Below are 18,235 nucleotides of genomic sequence, written 5' to 3' on the forward strand. Positions count from 1 at the left end.
GGTGGAAAAGTATAAGAAATTAAGTCATGGCAAGAGGGAAAGTCTGCCCAAATAGGTTTTAAGTTTGTTCCTGAAAACACCCAGAGAGGGAGCCAGGCAGATCTCCACTGTCAAGTTGTTCCAAAGGCTAGGGGCCAATGCCGAGAAGGCCTAGTTCCTCGTTCTTTCCTTCCGGACCTCCCTCGATGTTAGGCCCCTCAGCCACCCGGCCTGGTTGAACAAGTGACTCTGGCAGAACTGAGTGGGAGAAGGCGCTCCACCAGATATCTTCTTCTTCTAATTGTATTGGGAGCATCCTTAAGAAAAAAGTAATTTTTGGTAATATTTTCATTTTGATCATGGCAATTCTCCCAAATTATGATAGTTTCAATTTAGAATACTCCTGCAGTTTATCTTTAATATCATTAAAATGTTTTTAGGTTTATATATTCCATTATATCCCGCTGGTTGTGTGGTACAATAAAGAGATGGCAGTTACTATAATGAACCCTGTGGTTCTGAGTAAATGCTTTATTGGTGAAGAAGGAAAATGTGACAACTTTGTCTCTTTCAGACCTTCCCTTTCTCACTCAAAAACTAGAACAAGACACAACATAGGACTAGAAATAACCTAATTCCCTTACTGTAGCTGAGCGTTCAGTATGCGGAGGTTTGTTACATAAGAATTTGTTATGAACTTTTATCCACATTATATTAGCAAGTTGCAACAATTTGGCTTTCAACCTTTAAATCTATATTGCAGCAGGGCAGTTTCACTCCTCTGCTCCTTATCCAATGGTTTCTTCTACCATGATGCAACCCTGGACTTCCTCAGTTTCACTTGGGTGATTTGGTGTGAACTAGGAATCCTTGGGCTAACTCACTTAAGTGGCAATTTGCTGCTGTGGAGTCTGCCAATTCTCTTCCGGAGGCATAATTACACAAGAGCATCTTATTTATTTATTTATTTATTTATTTATTTATTTATTTATTTATTTATTTATTTATTTATTTAATTTAATTTAATTTATATGCCACCCACACTACCCAAAGGTCTCTGGGCGGCTTACAGCATTTAAAATACAATAAAGTTATGTAGCAATTAAAATACAATTAAAATATATATAAAATTGCCATCGGACCCACAGCTAATATTATTTCAGTTAAAAGCCTTCTGGAACAGGAAGGTTTTGACCTGGCGCCAAAATGTCATCAGTGTCGGCGCCAGACGAATCTCAGTAGGGAGGGCATTCCATAGTCTGGGGGCAGCTGCTGAAAAGGCCCTTTGTCTACAAGCCGTCCCTCTTACCTCCTTGAGGGATGGCTCTTTCAAAAGGGCCCCCTGGCTAGATCTTAACTGCCGGGTAGGCTCATATGGAAGGAGGCGGTCCTTCAGGTATCCAGGGCCCAAGCCGTTTACGGCTTTATATGTCAAAACAAGCACTCTGAATTGGGCCCGGGCAGCAACTGGTAGCCAATGTAACTTATACAGAATCGGCTTGATATGTTCCCTGGTGGCCACACCACTCACCAGCCGCGCCGCTCGATTCTGGACCAGTTGCAGTCGCCGGACCGTCTTCAAAGGCAGCCCCACGTAAAGCGCATTGCAGTAATCTATACAGGATGTTACCAGTGCATGTGTAACTGTCATGAGACTCTGTTCGTCCAGGTAGGGCCGTAGCTGGTATAGTTTCCGCAGCTGGAGGAAGGCGCCCCTGGCCACCGAGTCCACCTGGGCTTCCAGTGCTAGACTGGGGTCCAGGAGCACCCCCAAGCTGCGGACCCTGTCCCTTAGGGGGAGTGTAACCCCATTCAGGGCAGGGAGATGGCCCTCCAGCCTGTCTGGCAAAGCACCCACTAACAGCACTTCCGTCTTATCTGGATTGAGTTTCAATTTATTGACCCTCATCCAGTCCATTATCAGGTCCAGACACGAGTTCAGCACAGAAACCGCCTCACCTGGATTGGTGGAAAACGAGAGGTAGAGCTGAGTGTCGTCAGCATATTGCTGACTCCTCAGCCCAAACCTCCTGATGACCTCTCCCAGCGGTTTCATGTAGATGTTAAACAGCATGGGGGACAGTATCGAGCCCTGAGGAACCCCATGACATGAATGCCATGGGGCAGAGCAACTGTCCCCCAGCACCACCCTCTGGACACGGTCAGCCAGGAAGGAGCGGAACCACCGTAAAACAGTGCCCCCAACTCCCAACCCAGCCAGCCTATCCAGAAGGACACCATGGTCGATGGTGTCGAAAGCCGCTGAGAGGTCCAGGAGTATCAACAGGGTCACACTCCCCCTGTCTCTCTCCCGGCAAAGGTCATCATACAGGGCGACCAAGGCAGTCTCTGTACCAAAACCCGGCCTGAAACCCGATTGAAATGGATCTAGAAAATCAGTTTCATCCAGCAGCGCCTGGAGTTGCCCAGCCACAACCCGCTCCAACACTTTGCCCAAATAAGGGAGGTTCGCTACTGGTCGGTAGTTAGCCACCAGCCTTGGGTCCAGGTTTGGCTTTTTAAGAAGTGGTCGAATTACCGCCTCTTTCAAGGTGGTAGGGACCACTCCCTCTCTCAAAGAGGCGTTCACGGCCTCCTGGACCCAGGTGCGAACCCCCCTGGCTGATCTTCTAATTAGCCAGGATGGGCAAGGGTCGAGCGGAGTTGTGGTAGAACGGACAGATCCAAGCACCCTGTCCACATCCTCAGGTCTCAACAATTGAAACTCATCCATTAATACCTGACCAAAGCACGGTGCGCTGGATACATCCTCTGACTCTGCAGTAACTGTGGAGTCCAACCCACTGCGAATCTGAGCGATTTTTTCCTCAAAATGGATGGCAAACTCATCACAGCGAGCTGATGAGCAGTCCAGGACCTCCACCGGATTTCCCGGTTGAAGAAGATCCTGGATCACCCGAAACAGCTCGGCTGGATGACATTCTGAGGAAGCAATACGGCTGGAGAAATATTGCCGTTTCGCCACCCGTATTGCCACAAAATAGGCCCGATAATGGGCTCTAAGTCATGTTCGGTCGGACTCCCAGCGGGATTTCCTCCACCTGCACTCCAGCCGTCTCCCCTCTCGCTTCATCGCCCGCAGTTCAGAAGTATACCAAGGGGCTGTCTGGGCTCGGCGAGTAGGGAGAGGGCGCTTAGGCGCAATCGTGTCAACAGCCCGGGTCATCTCCTTATTCCATAGGGTGACCTGAGCTTCGACAGGAGCGCCGACCATATCAGACGGATAATCCCCCAGAGCATTCAGGAATCCATCTGGATCCATTAGTCTCCGAGGGCGGATCATCTTAATAGATCCCCCACCCTTGCAGAGGGAAGAAGAAGCTAATAGACTAAACTTAACCAGGAAGTGGTCTGACCATGACAATGGGGTCACGACCAGCCCCTCCACATCCAAACCACCATCTTCCAGTCCCGTTGAGAAAACCAGGTCCAAGGTATGGCCCTCCTCATGCGTTGGGCCGATGACACATTGAGACAGCCCCATGGTTGTCATGGTGGCCATGAAGTCCTGAGCTGCCCCAGTCAAGGGAGCCTCGGCATGAATGTTGAGGTCCCCCAGCACCAACAGCCTGGGAGTCCTCAACACCAGGTCCGAGACTACCTCCGTCAGCTCAGGCAGGGAGACTGTTGGTACGCAGCAGGGTGGGCAGTACACCAACAGAATCCCTAACCTGTCTCGCGAGCCCAACACACAATACAGGCCCTCGAGACCTCCTCTCAAAGAGATAGGAAGCCTGGTCAAGGAGATAAAACTCCTATAGACTATAGCAACTCCCTCTCCCCGACCCTCCGAGCGACCTTGGTGCTGGACTGAGTACCCAGGCGGACACAGCTGGGAGAGGGGAACACCACCCTCCTCTCCCACCCAGGTCTCAGTAATGCACGCCAGGTCAGCCCCCTCATCCAGAATTACATCATGGATGAGGGCAGTTTTATTTTGTACTGACCTGGTGTTCATCAACAGCACCGTGTGGCCCAAGGGTTTGCTGATATGGTCGCCTGATACCATCTGGTTGGGGGTAGAACTAGAAGAGGGGATAGATGTAAGATATCTAACCTCTCTTCTCCTACGTGGGCATGTTCTACCCCCACCGCCATTCCTTCCCCTACCCAGCACCACCTCAATGGCTGCCCCCTCCAACGCCCTCCCCCCTTCCTGTTCCATTAGATCCGCTGTGGGTCTCTTCTTAATTGATGGCAATCAATAAAAAATTAAAAACATTTAAAACATACTTGGCTAGTATGATATAATAGAATTATGGTAGGATTTTTTTTCAAAATATGATGTGACGATTCTTTTAGATGAGACCATTTAATGATATACTTAATACCAAAACATTTTTAAAATATGATATGTGTTGTGTGAAAGAGTAGCAGGTTTTGTTTTACTCCTAGTGAACTTGCACTAGATTTTTAGGCTCGTATGCTGGTGCCTGAATGTGAAGTGGAAGGGCAACCTCCTAACTGTGTTATCATTCTTGCACAAGTTTTGATGTTGTTGGCACAACAAGGGAGCTTGTGGGAGAGGAGGTGACAAACAATTTCTGCCTTTTTCTCAATTTAGGGAACAGGTTACTAGTCCCAGGATCTAACTTTTTCTTTGGTTTAGGGCAGGATGAAACAATAGAATATTTTTGTAAGATAACTTTTTGTTATAAACTTCTTTGCCAATCTGCTGCTCTATATAAGTATTGATTCAAATCTTTCTGTGTATGTTTCACTTACTGTCCTTGAATCTAAATTCATCCTCATTAGGGCACACTGTCTCTAAAATGAGTATTTTGTCCTAATCTGGTCTATGTTTAATTCATTCCTTAAACATATACTACAACTGGAGTGGGCAAATATGGCCTACAAACTGCCACAGTCCACACCACAGTTTCTAGGGCCAGAGATTTTCACTGAACAATTTGGACCCAAATGGGAAACTATACCCTCTAAGCCTAAGGGCTTGAGCTGACTGCTAATTTCAGGTCTCTCTCCCTCATAACCTCATTTAGGCCTAGAGAAGACTTTATTTTCTGATTTTAAAAAACCCTACATGGCAAATTGCTTTTTAAAATGCAAAACCGGTCCGAAATGCAGGACTAGAGGACATGATTGTCTTTGTTGGACCAAAAATAATGCTTTTAAAAAAAATTAAAATAATGGGACAGCATCTGTGACTGGAGTAGTCAGCTTGCCTGGGATCTCTCCCCACCCGGTTATGTTAGAAATTTACTGATGACTGTAGGACATCTTGATCTAAGATACAATAATTTGCACATACTTGTTGTAGCACAAAAATGCAGCAAACTTTTCTCTAAATATTATAAAAACAGTAAACTCCATGCAGGAATGCTTATGAGTTTGGAAACATCTGCACTGTAAAATCCAGCTATTTGATTCACACTTCACATCCAATAAAATAAAATAAAATAAAATAAAATAAAATAAAATAAAATGAAATAGGAAGGAACACAGAGAACATAACTTCAGTTTCTGCACTTGTCTGAATTCTAAGAGTTCTCAGTAGAGAAGGACACTTACCGCAATTTGGCGGGTTTTAGAGGATCGGGCCCACAGGTGTTGTGTGGGGCCTGGATTCCACACCCCGCCTCCTCCTGTGGGCATCCACTCAGAGGAGGAGGCAGGGTAGTGAAGCCCATGGCGCTGCTTCTGCAGGAGGAAGTAGGATGCGGAATCGGGGGCACCCATGCAATACCTGTGGGCCTGATCCACTGATCTGTGCCAAACCATGGTAAGTGCCCATGTCTAGTTCTCAGCTCAAGTAAGTAACATGAATAAAATGGGTGTCCTGCTGTGCCTGGAGAAATGGATGTCGATCCACAAAATCTCACAATGGAACCAATCTATTACTATTTAAAGTGTCGCAATATTTTGTTCTCTTTCAGTTTTACCAACATGAGTTTTAATGTTACACAGCTTAAAAAGTATGTTTAAATAGATACAAAAGTGCGTGCCTTATGCCAGATTCATATAGAAGTGATATTTTAGGGCCAGATATACTAAAATGCATATTTTACAGTCAATGCACAAAGTCGCCCCTTTCCCATATATACTGATGTACAACTGACTGCTCCTGGACATATGTATGAATATATGTGAAGCAGACTGGAAATCAACTAACCTATTCATCCCTTTGGCGGTGATTTTGTATATTTTACAGGTCTATATTTTGCAGCTGGCTGTTTCCTGGTCTGCTGATTATAGCTGGAGAACATCCTAATTACCTGCTTTCTCTCTGATCTCTGTTTAACTATAGAAAGCAGTCCTGCTTAAACCTGGGCGTGTGCACCGCTTTACTGCCCATGTTTTATTCTTGCAGTGGATAATACCTCTTGAGCATTTTTGGCATCCTGGTGCTAACTGCCCACAACAGCATCAGGAATGACCACAGACTGTTTCATGAAGTATCAGGCAAAACATAGGTAAAGCACATTCATTCTTCAGGATTGTGACCAAAATGTGCATCTCTTTAGAGCGGACACCTTGAGGCAAAATCGGTCCTTTTATGGATAATTTCCTGATATAGTAAAAACAAGGTTTGAACTCTGTGATGTACGACAGAAGAAACGGAAAAACTGTCTGAAGTTAATTTAACTTCAAAGGATTCTTAGCAGCTCAGGTATGCCAGCAAACTGCAACAATGTTTACAATGTGTTGTTCCGTAAGCTTCTCACATTCCACTTGGAAGTGGATATGTAACAGAATGAGAGGTTTTCAATTAGATTATGTCATGTTGTTAACTCCTAGACAACTGCTCGATGTGTCAAATATATTTCGAAAACTCTGTTTGGCTTTCTTAGGGAGAACTTTATAAATAAAATATCTGAGCAACTCTGAACAACTCTGCGCATTAATTTCTACTTTATGTTGACGCCTGGAGGCAGATGACATGAAGCCCAAGAATCTACAATAGCTATCTCAAAGCAGTTGCACTTTGAAAGGAAATTGTTTAAAGAAACAGGATGAATGTTCCATTCACACTATATAAAATACTACAAATGTACCTGTCTGTAGATGTTTTAATTCTAAGAGCAGAAAGCCCCTGTAGCCTTTGTTTTTGAAGTAAATGTCCCATGTAATGTGTTAAGAGAGTAATAGACATTATTTCATTTTTTTATGTATGTATGTATGTATGTATGTATGTATGTATGTATGTATGTATGTATGTATGTATGTATGTATGTATGTATGTATGTATGTATGTGCCGTATATGCTGGCGTACAAGATGACTTTTTGGGCCCAAAAAACATGCCTCCAAGTGTGGGGGGTCGTCTTGTACGCCGGGTGCACTGAATAACGCGGGGCTGCGCTGGCCGGGGAGAAAGGCAGGCGGGCAGGCAGGCAGTCGGTCTGGATGGAGGGAGGGAAGCACAGCCTGCCATGCCTGAGCAGCCAGAGCCCGCCACTGGGCTGCCCGCTGCCCCGCGCCGCTGAGCCAGCCGTGCGCATGCACTCACCCACCACCCGCCTGTTTCCCCTCTTCCTCCTCCTCATGTTGGGGAGGGGGTCATCTTATATGGCCGGTCGCCTTGTGCGCCGGCAAATACGGTATGTATGTATGTATGTATGTATGTATGTATGTATGTATGTATGTATGTATGTATGTATGTATGTATGTATGTATGTATGTATGCGTGCGTGCGTGCGTGCGTGCGTGCGTGCGTGCGTGCGTGCGTGCGTGCGTGTGTGTGTGTATGTATGTATGTATGTATGTATTTATGTATGTATGTATGTATGTATGTATGTATGTATGTATGTATGTATGTATGTATGTATGTATGTATGTATGTATGTATACTTTACTGGGGCATGCATTCAGATTTGGAAATATTCACAATGCATACAATAATGCCATACTTGGATAGATGTGAATATATTGTAATTTGATGGTTCTGAATATACCCTGTTTCCCCGAAAGTAAGACTTAACCTGAAAATAAGCCCTAGTATGCTTTTTCAGGATGCTCATAATATAAGCCCTACCCCCAAAATAAGCCCCAGTTGAGTGAAACCCCACCCTCCACCACTGTGCAGCATGGTAAAGCAACCAGAAGATGACATGACTGTAAAATAAAACATTGCCTGAAAATAAGCCCTAATGTGTTTTTTGGAGCAAAAATTAATATAAGATCCTGTCTTATTTTCAGGGGAACACGATGTGTAATAATAACTTCTAACATTCAGAGTCCCATTTACTCCTATAGATTAGAAAACAAAAGGCTAGGTTTCTGCTTGCTAAAAGAAGATGTGAAACCTATTTCTAAAGCATCCTGGAGTGATTTCTTAAAAAATTAAACTTAAAACACTGGCAATAAGGATAGTGGGAGCAGAGAATTCAGTGCGTCCTGATGGAGGTTGACATAGATTTCCCTAAAGAGGAAGGTTGTTGTGACAGGAAAACCTGTAAATGATGTCTTTCTGCACCAATAAAATCTAGAAGCAGACACAGATACCAGATGGTGTTTTTTCCACATTGATTCTTTCCAACTGAAAAGGTGGGCATAACTGCATTTGCTGTTAGGATATGCTCTGGTGCAACCCTACATTGCAACAGTTTTCGCTGTGTCCTTTTATGAACCCTCAATTTACAATTATATTCTCTACATCTCATTGTAGATTGTTGATTTAATATAGTTAGGAATAAGATCTAGGATTGGTAGATTCATAGACTAATGCGTTAGAAATTCACAGGGGTATATTATATGAAATTTAGGCCCCTTTGGGGTATGTCAAGCAGGGGAATAAGAGTTTGTTATATACAGGCAGATATACTAAGTTAATAGATTTTGTGTGTTTCTATGTGTGTGGGATCTTAATTGGAAGGGTTTGTGTTCTGCTGTAGCAGAATCAGATATTTAGGTAAAATCTGCAGGCAGCATGAAACCTGGATGTGGTAGAAATAGGCACTTGACGAATGCTGCCCAAATACTACCTGCATCCACTGCAACAGCTTTTACAGAGTGAAATGGGAGAGGGAGAGGGAAAAGACAGCCTACAACTGCTATTATGAGCCCCACCCCAGCAACAAAATTAGTCACCCAGCTGCCTTGTTCAGCACTGACATTATGAAAGAGAAGCACTGCAAGAAGGTGCTCAAGTGTGGGCAGGACATGGCTCCCTTCTCTAATAGTAGCAGGCTCAGCCACCTGAAGACCCAATACAGGGCATTTCTGCTGGCAAATGAAGTGGGTACCAACATACCTTCTAATACTCAGCCCCGCTGGGCAGGGCTTCACTTCTCATGCAAGTGATTTTGTCCCTGTATGTGCACGCAACTCTGCTCCTGTGAACAATGAGTTCCATCACGATTGTTGCACAGAGGAAGACCGCTGTGCACAGGGAGGCAGAGTGTGTGCACATGCACCCAGCTTAGGGGGACTCTTGGTGGGTACTATGGTGGTAATGTTTTCCCATGCACTTGGTCCATGGCCTTAAAAACCAGATCACCAAGCCCCACAATATAGGCCAGGCACAACCTTTCAAGACAAAGGCAACTAGTATCACATCTGTAAAGAAAGGAAGGCATAGCAAAGAAGCTGGTGGGAACTCACTTGCCTGACTTGTGAGAATGGAAGGCCACCAAGGTGATCATCTCACCAATCAAAGCGGTGACTTTCTGAGCCCACAGCCTTTGTGCTGCCTGGCTCTCCCATACCCTCTGCACAGAGCAAGTCAAGAACAAACCTGCTTCACAGAAGCAGATCTCTCGCCTGCCTCCCACACACTGGAGCCTGCTGATGCTTCACAATGCCGGTGGACTGCACACCTCAGCCTCCTCTGTCCACTGCACCACACCCAAGGTGGTGCATTCTCCCTGAGCCTGGGATGGGGCTTTATGTTTCGCTTGTTCCCTGCAAGAAACACAGGGAAGAGGCACCAGCACAGAAGGGTCCAAGTCACCTGACCCTTCCCCTATGGGCTCCCCAGGGAAGGCAAAGCACCAAACTCTATCCTCCTCTTGTATGCCCTCTTCCTGGCAGGCTTGAGTTTGCAAGAGCTGAGCAAGGTTGTTGGGGGCAGGATATGTAATGACAAGAAGGAGAAAGAAGAAGAAACAAAGAGCAGAGGTTTTAGAAAAAAAGGCAATATAAAAAGTTTTCTAATCTGGCAAGAATCTTGCAAGTATTACACAGTGATCCAAAATGAGTTTATTTTAGTACGGCAGTGACACACTCTAAACATCAGGGTGCCCATTACTTTAACATCAAGATAGAAAAATATTAGTTTCTTCATACAGTAGTTAAAGAGAGTGGACATGGTCTAAAATGAGACCTTTTGCAATTCCAGCTTTACAGACTTATCTTTCATGCACAGCCCTTGCTTTGCTATAGTCACACTCGCACACAAAGTATTACAAGGCAAACTATTCCCGCTGAAAAAGCAAAAAACAGCCAGTTCAGAATAAACTGCAGCACCGTTGTAACTGCTTTGATATAACTAGGCTCCACGTGGAAACTTTCCTCACGGCTGTTAATTGTGAACCAGATGGACCAGGTGGTTGAGGTAAGTTACTTCCCCACATGACTGGTCCTTCTTTGGGGTCAGGAACAAAGGTGTGGGAACTGACCACAACCAGATCCTTCACCTAATCCCCTTGGCTGCTATTTCCAGCCATTCCTCCTGCAGCTTGGAGACTGTGATTATGTGGAACTATTAGCTGGGCTGCAGCCATCCATATGAATAGGTCCTAAGTGACTATTCATACATCTATCTTTCAGAGGGAAGGGAAGTCAGAAAAAGGTCTACAGTGCAGCTGGGTTGTTTAAAAGACCACCAGGAAGCAGACTAGCAGGAAGCAGAATTTCACTTTGCTTTCTTCTTTACAAGAAGCTTTATCTGTTGCACAGAGGGAAGAATCAGACATATTGCAAGGGAAAATTACGCCATTTGAAATGTATCTTCTTTTTCAATCCACTAACAATGGCCAGCTCCTGGTGTTTAAACAACCAGTTCATTTTCTTTTTATGCTATTTCCAGCATGGTGCACAGCTGTTTTCAGCTAGAGACTCTGATGCTGGCAATTCTGCAAGCATTAGCTCTTAAATCCATGAGGCATTTCAAATTAGAACGCAGGGCTATGATGATGGCTGCCACCAATGTAGCCATAGCAAGTCTTTCCACCTCATTCAGTTCTTCCTGTTTTAGTGGCACACATTCAGAAATACACAGAAGCAATTACTACATTTAAAAATTCCTGTGACTGGGAGGCAATTGGAGCTGGCATCATCAATCCCTTGTTAATTGTTTTTAAATTCAAATCTTCCTCCTCTGGGATAAAAAGAAAAGGCAAACCAACCCATTTTCTCAGTTGGATTTGGAAGTGTCAGACAACCCACAACCTCCTGCTTAGGATAGTTCTTGCATACCACTTTAAACCTTTTGGAAAAGTGGAATATCAATGTTTACATACTGTATTCAGATTAGGCATGCTTCAGTCTTGAGAGACTATGGTAACGTGTTCTGAATGGAGGACTTGGAACCACATCTAGTGTGGCTGAGAAGGCCAATTCGAGAGCGACAATCCCTTCCACACTGAAGATGAACACAATCTGTCCCCTGTTTGGCTCTCTGATTTTGCTGGTTTCAGGACTGCCTCTTTGCCTCAGCCTGCTGGACAAGTGTCTCTTCAAATTGGGAGAGGCCATGATGTACCGCATCATATACATATTGTATATCTGTCAAGATTTGAAATTTTGTATGTCTGGTGTGCTAAAATAATAAAGGAGAATATAAAAAGCAACCCCAAAATGTACATTGTGCTTTAAAAATGAGGTCTGAACAGCTGTGTGCAAAAGTCACTGCAAGGCACTGAACTCTTAAAAGTCACTGCTACACCCTGAACTTATCATCCAAGCCATTGTAAAGAAAACAAGGTAAAGGTAAAATAACATTTCCTTGCAAATATATCTCTTCCTTAGCTAGCTAGGAGTTGAATGTTTAAACATATGATGAAAAATATATAACAACAGAAAAAAAAAGACTCAAGCATCAAACTCCCAGAATTTAACCTGTGACAACTTGGTACCCTCTTAGATTTGTTCACCAGCACCATACAGTCCTGTCATTTTGCTTTCATAGCAACAACATACCCAAGTAAATTACTATAGGACCAGTTTGCTATTATAGCAGGAGCAAACGATTAGAGGAGTGCACCTGTCAAGGGGAGGAGACTTTGCTTAGATACGTATCTGTGCCATACAGACAGGAAGAATGAGTGAGCTCTAATCAGTAAGTCTCAGTTCCAGCCTATCTTATAGGCTTCTTGTGAAGATAAATGATAATATAATCATGATTGGGTTCATTTGAAAGTTGGGACAGTTCCTCAATTTTGGCAGGAAATAATGACTGAGTCTTTTTTGGAACATTTGGAACTTCAATTTTATTAACTTTAGGTGTCTCCACTCTTATTTCAAGTGGATCGAAAAAAGACAAATCAGGTAAATGTCTGTATCTAGACAAGGTTAATTCTTCTTGTAAATTTGGATAACTCACTGGGGGGCTGGCCCAAATCACTCTTGATCTGTAGGATTCCACAGAGGGGCACTCCTCGCCACGCATATGGTGCTGCAGCAAGGGTACCGAGCCCAGTCCTCTTCCTTCGGAGGCTTGTTGTGTGTCTGATCCAGACAGATCACTTTCCTCCCTCGTCCTTGTCCCCACGGGAAAACAATCACCATCCATTCTTGAGTCTCGAACGTATTTTTTCCTTCTCTTTTCACCTCTGGGTCCAGTAGCAAATCTCCAACCCTTAAGTTAGGGAAGTCCTTCAAAAGATCGCGTATTCCCTCATACGTGGAATCTATTCCTCCTTTATCTTTCTGCCCCTTCTTTACCATTCCTTCACTCTCTAATCTACTGCTGAATCTTCTCTCCCCTTGATCTTTATTACCTTCTTCCCATACTGACACTTTTCGCTCCTCCTCCTTTCCTTTTTCCCCTTCCTCCACCAGACAGACTTCTATCCTTCCTTTTTCCTCCTCTGTCTCTTTCCTTTTCTCTATCAGTATTTCTCTCTCCTCAGTCACCTCTCCCTCTCTGGTTTCCTTTTTCTCTTTACATGTCTCTATGGGTGAGGATGGCTCACTATTCTCCTTCTGTCCTTCACAATACTTATGTGCAGTCAAATGGCTACTGATGCATGTTAAAACTGCTTTTCTGGATTTCCTAGGTATATAGTGTTCAGAAGTAGTGACAGGGTTTGGTTAAACCTGAAATTGTTAAATGCAGTTTAGAGTACAAAGACAGTAAGTACTTGTAAGGAGCAGAGCTATAGAGTGATGCTAAGCACAAGCATGAACAGCTGTGGAAGTAGAATGTGCCAGAAGGGTGAATATGATTGGTTAACTCTAGTATATAACTAGAGAACTAGAACGCAACATTGTGGGTTGCTGTTGTATCGTCGTGAAGTGCTGTAGCCATGGAGCCAAGCCTGAGAGTTCAGAGGAAGCCGTACCTACGTGCTTGGAGAGTGGAACTCTGGCTGAACGGACTGATTATATGGTATATGACTATTTACTGGACTGTGACACTGATTTAAGGCTCTGTGACTGTGAAACTGCCGTGTACAGAATAAGGACTGAAGCTGTAAATATCTGTAAATATTCTGCATATAAACCAAGTATTTCTGCTACAAGAGTGTTGGCTGACTGTGTCTGCACTTCACCGGGAACTCTGCTGGTTATCATCACCTGGGAAAAATCCTGGTGAAATTCCGCTAACTCTGTCAAGTAGTTTACCAGTTCTTTCTTCTGAGGACTCTCTGGGACCATGTAGCTTGCCCACAACTGGACAGGCTGATTTTTCTTCCATAAGGCACAGAGCAAAATTGAACTCCTGCCTCTGGTGCGCCATCTTGCTGAGCTATCCAGCCAGTTTTTGAGAGGGGAAGGAAAAATCACATAAAGTATCTTGAGTGGCTCGTAGAAAAGGCAAGCTAGATGGATACATTGAGAGAATCATACAATTATAGAACGAGAAGGGACCCCAGGGATCATCAAGTCCAACCATCTGACAAAGTAAGAAAAAAAAAATAGATTCATTTCAGTACTTTTCTGTGTTCACTCATCTTTGTTTTTTTTAAGAGTGGCAAAGCTTTTAGATATACAGTGGTTCTCTTTTTCTACTCTTGAACTGGGCCTGAGACAAGACACAAAGGGCTGAAATGTCCCTCCCTTCCATCCCTTATACAAAACTCATCTAGCTTTGTAGTTGAATCTTCCTGCAACACTAGCATCCTTTGCCACAAGTGAAGTGAAACAGCTGCTGTTTTAAGGGTTGCACAGTATACAGATCTCTCCTCTAGTATCTTGCTGCTAGTCCCTTGTATTTGCTACCTGAAATAACTGCATCACTTGGAAAGTTAGCAGACCTGCGCTCCATTGGGAAATGAGAGGAATGCTTGGCCAAACAACCGGGCCTTCAGATCACAGTCATTGAACCAAGAAGGGTGAGAATGATGACAGTGACCTAGTGAGAATTCACATTATTATATGCAATTTGTCAGAGGAGATGGAAGCTGTCCTGATGTAATGGTATTTACTTCCTTTAGGTGCTGCCTTTGGATAAAACTAACACAATAATGTTCCATGTTTTGATCTCAAGCTGAAGAAATGAAGGTCCCTCAACTGATGAAGATCAAGATAAACAAAGAAATCCTTGGGCTTCTTATGAAGCAGTGAGTGGTCAATGTCTTACCTTTTAAACGAGCCCATTATTAGCAATTTGTTCATCACAGCACCCTCCACCTCACCAAAGAAACTTCCAGTCTACAAGGGAAAGCATACAGATATCGGAAGTGTTGGCAAGTACAAATCAACGTAAGTTACAATGTCAAGTGGCATGTTCAACCAAAGATGGGAGGAGCTCTGACAGCGACCTAATAAAGCTTTAAGGGCTACTTCCCTTTCACAAAAATTGGAGAGGACTTAACTGTCAGGACAAGTTATAGGGATTACAAAATAATCCCTTGAGCAGATGTGGGAGCTTACACAATAGACTACATTTGTTGCATAACATCTGATGTTGGAAATAAAATAAAATGAATGCACTCAACCCTAAAGCCTTGTAAAGAAAATACTCTAATCTGAGCATAAACCCATGTGATTAAAATTCTACTCCATACAGATATAAACAGGGTTTGAAAGGATTTCCTAAACAAATCATGAAAAAATATTTAAATATATATATAATTCCAACATGACCTGTTTAAACATCATTTTACCAGACATAGAAATTGTTTATATTCTGTTCTTGTATGCATAGCTTCTTCCTTTCTCAGAATAGTTGCATTCCTGCACATATGTACCGAGTCTTTTCTTAATGCAGAAACAACATTTTCATGCAGTGTGAAAGGATTCCACATATTCTCTCTCTCTCTCTCTCTCTTAAAAATGTAATTCCAAAATTTCTGTGGAAAGAAAGGGCAGCTCATCATGGCTTTCATGGGGTTTGTTCTAATGACATTCTGATACCATGGCAAATGATAGAACTGGCCTCAAGTAGGCACTTAGACAAGAGAAATTATGTCAAGCCAAAGTGGAAGCATTCCTTTGTTTAAACAGGAAGTTTTGCCTTCTATACCCAGAATATCTGGATGTGTAAATCTGCTAGGAAGAAGGATATAATTTGTATTTTATTGCTTGAAAGCAACAGGTTCAGTGCAACTATTTCAGCAATGAATATCAGGAGGGTCACATTTTAAAAAAAATACAAGTCCTAACAAATAAAATTTCTCAAATTCCTAAGAACACATCCTATATAATTTTTATAGTAAACAGGAAAAAAAGTTTTCTTATAGTGTTCCATCTAGACCAGCTTGTACAGTTTCAAACTTACTCCAGCATAGTTATAGGCTAGTTAGAACTGCTTTACTGGGATACAACTAGCCCCTATTTTTAAAATCATGAATGGCAAATTGAAGTCACTCATCACCTATATGTGAGGCAACTACAATACCATGCAAAGCCAAGGGCACACTTTAAAGCTTTGTATTAACTGTCATAATTCACTTTGTTCAAAATTGCCACAGTGCTCAAAATTCCTTTATCTTCCAAAATAAGGGGGGGGGAGAGCAAGAGGAAGGACTAGGGAAAAAATGTTCTCCCTCAAGGTAAAAATTCCTCAAGAGTGACAGACATGTCTACAGAAAGGAGTTCTATAAATTAAAGTTTTTATGAGCTTAAGAGCAGAGCCACCCTACTGTTAGGAAGAAATTATTTCAGACCCCCAGAAAGGTAAGCTACTTGCTCTGGGGCAGGGAGTGCTTTTTTTTTAAAAAAAATTCTTTTAATCTCATGCTATTCATTCTTCAGCATCGTTCGGTCACAAAACTTACTTCATATGACAAGCATTTTTATTTAAAAAAGAGAAAGTAAATAAATAAATCTACATACCTGCATATAGTCTTCTGAAACTAAAATAAATCCATTGTTGTCAATGAGGTAACAGTTAATGTTCTGCAGAATAATGACAAATACGCTTCAGTTCTTAATATTAATAATTAAAGAACATCATTGAAGTTCTCAATAAACGGGGAAATGCCTCATTCATATTAACTCGTAAATATTCATAGTTGGTACTCTGTGCTTGGGCCTCTTGCCCATGGAAACAATAGTAACATTCTTGTTTCTCACACAGGGCACACTCAACGTTTGAGCGGTGTGAGAAACAGGTCTGGAGGTCACCCTGTAGCAACAGAGGCAAAGCTTTCTGGCATTGCAGGTGTCCAACAACGCAGTGGAGGGGTAGACTCAGACAAGTATGTGACTGTATGCAGCACAAACTTTGAACATGTTTCTTTTGTGGAAGACATCCCCAAGAATTTCACAGTAAACATGTCCCTTGATGATACTCTTCTGAGAGTTTTGGTTCACCCCCCTCCCCAACCCAAACTACTTGAAAACCAGCTCTGAAGCATTTCCCAACCACTTTCTGGGACTGCAGAGAGTTTGAGCAGGCCAATAAACCCCTCTGTCCCAGTTGCCTTGATGAAAGGTTGTGCTGCCAGCGGAACCTTTGATACTGCTTTTTGGCCAAAAATCATTTCATGTACATGATATGTACATGTATTGGTCAGAGATATATCTACAGCTTCAAATTCTGGTGTTCACTTAGAAATAATGTCAGAACCAACATGAAATGTCTAATGTTTACCTCATCGTCGCAGCTGATGGAACATCGCCCATCGAGAGAGGTGCACTGTAAAAGAAGGGATCAAACTAATCATATGGTTAAATTAGTGAAATGGTGTCTGAAGTTTCTTTTTTTGAAGCACCATTAAACTGTCGGAACTGGGAAACAAAACAAAACAAAGTGAAAAGTAACCTTCCTCCTTTTTCATGAGTAGAGACCTCTGCTAAGCTAACCACTGCTAAGATAAGGACTCTTCCACCAACAGAAGTATTCCATTCAAGAAAGGCACTATTGTTCTATAAAATCACCAATATTGTTTCAGTGGCAAAATGTAGCACAGATCTTTTCTAATCTGCTATTGACACTCTTCAGATTTGTGGACTAAGACTAACCAATAATGCTGGTTAAATGACAAATTGTAACATACCTGCCTACTGGCCGTCCAAAATTTCCTCTGGAAAAACTCAAGTTTCATCTGGATACCTACAGCTGATGAAAATAATAAATAACAGATTTTTGTTGAAAAAACCCTCCTCTTTTCATATTTTAATTTGCCATTATACTTCTAAAAGAAACACTGAAAAAGTAAGAAATTAGCATATTTCAGGATTAACAGCTCAAAAAGAACACACGTAGTAGGTGAGAAGAAATGCTCCATTCCAGATCACTCAAACTGAATTTTCGAACTTAGATTCCAGTTTTAAATACATTTAGGTGGAATTTAAATTGGTTCTGGTGAAATCTGCTTTAAAATAAATGTACTTAGCACTGAAGACATTAAAGCTCTTTCCTTTGCCTGTATATTAACTGTGTTCAATAGGGCTTACTCTCAGATCTGCGGACACCAGTATAGGCATTGTTCCCTCAAAGGCTACAAGACCGAAGAGCACAGAAGGATGCAAGCATGTCATGTTTTACACGCTTGTTGTTGCTGTGATTCCCCCCCCCCCCGCCCCCAAAGACTGCTGAAATACTAGCCAGAAAAAGAAGTCATATTCTCTTCCAGACTCTGCTGGTTTTTACACTGCTGACATCTATTTTCAAATCCTAAGAATACTATATATTTTAACAAACATAGCAAAGACATTAACTTGCC

General features: G+C 42.7%; 1 protein-coding gene across 5 annotated transcripts in view; it reads right to left on the reverse strand.

Annotated features, from left to right (window-relative positions):
• CACNA2D3 (calcium voltage-gated channel auxiliary subunit alpha2delta 3) overlaps positions 1-18,235 on the reverse strand; it is a 648,666-nt gene that overhangs the window by 36,757 nt on the left and 593,674 nt on the right. For all 5 annotated transcript variants that reach the window (XM_072989633.2, XM_072989631.2, XM_072989630.2 and 2 more), the window contains 4 exons: positions 17,567-17,628; positions 17,161-17,205; positions 16,401-16,463; positions 14,704-14,774 (listed from right to left, as the gene is read on the reverse strand). In XM_072989633.2, coding sequence (XP_072845734.2) covers positions 14,704-14,774; positions 16,401-16,463; positions 17,161-17,205; positions 17,567-17,628 — 241 coding nt within the window. The remainder of the gene's footprint in view (positions 1-14,703; positions 14,775-16,400; positions 16,464-17,160; positions 17,206-17,566; positions 17,629-18,235) is intronic.

The sequence above is a fragment of the Pogona vitticeps genome, chromosome 2 (assembly GCF_051106095.1).
Source record: "Pogona vitticeps strain Pit_001003342236 chromosome 2, PviZW2.1, whole genome shotgun sequence".
In the NCBI taxonomy this organism is placed as follows: domain Eukaryota; kingdom Metazoa; phylum Chordata; class Lepidosauria; order Squamata; family Agamidae; genus Pogona; species Pogona vitticeps.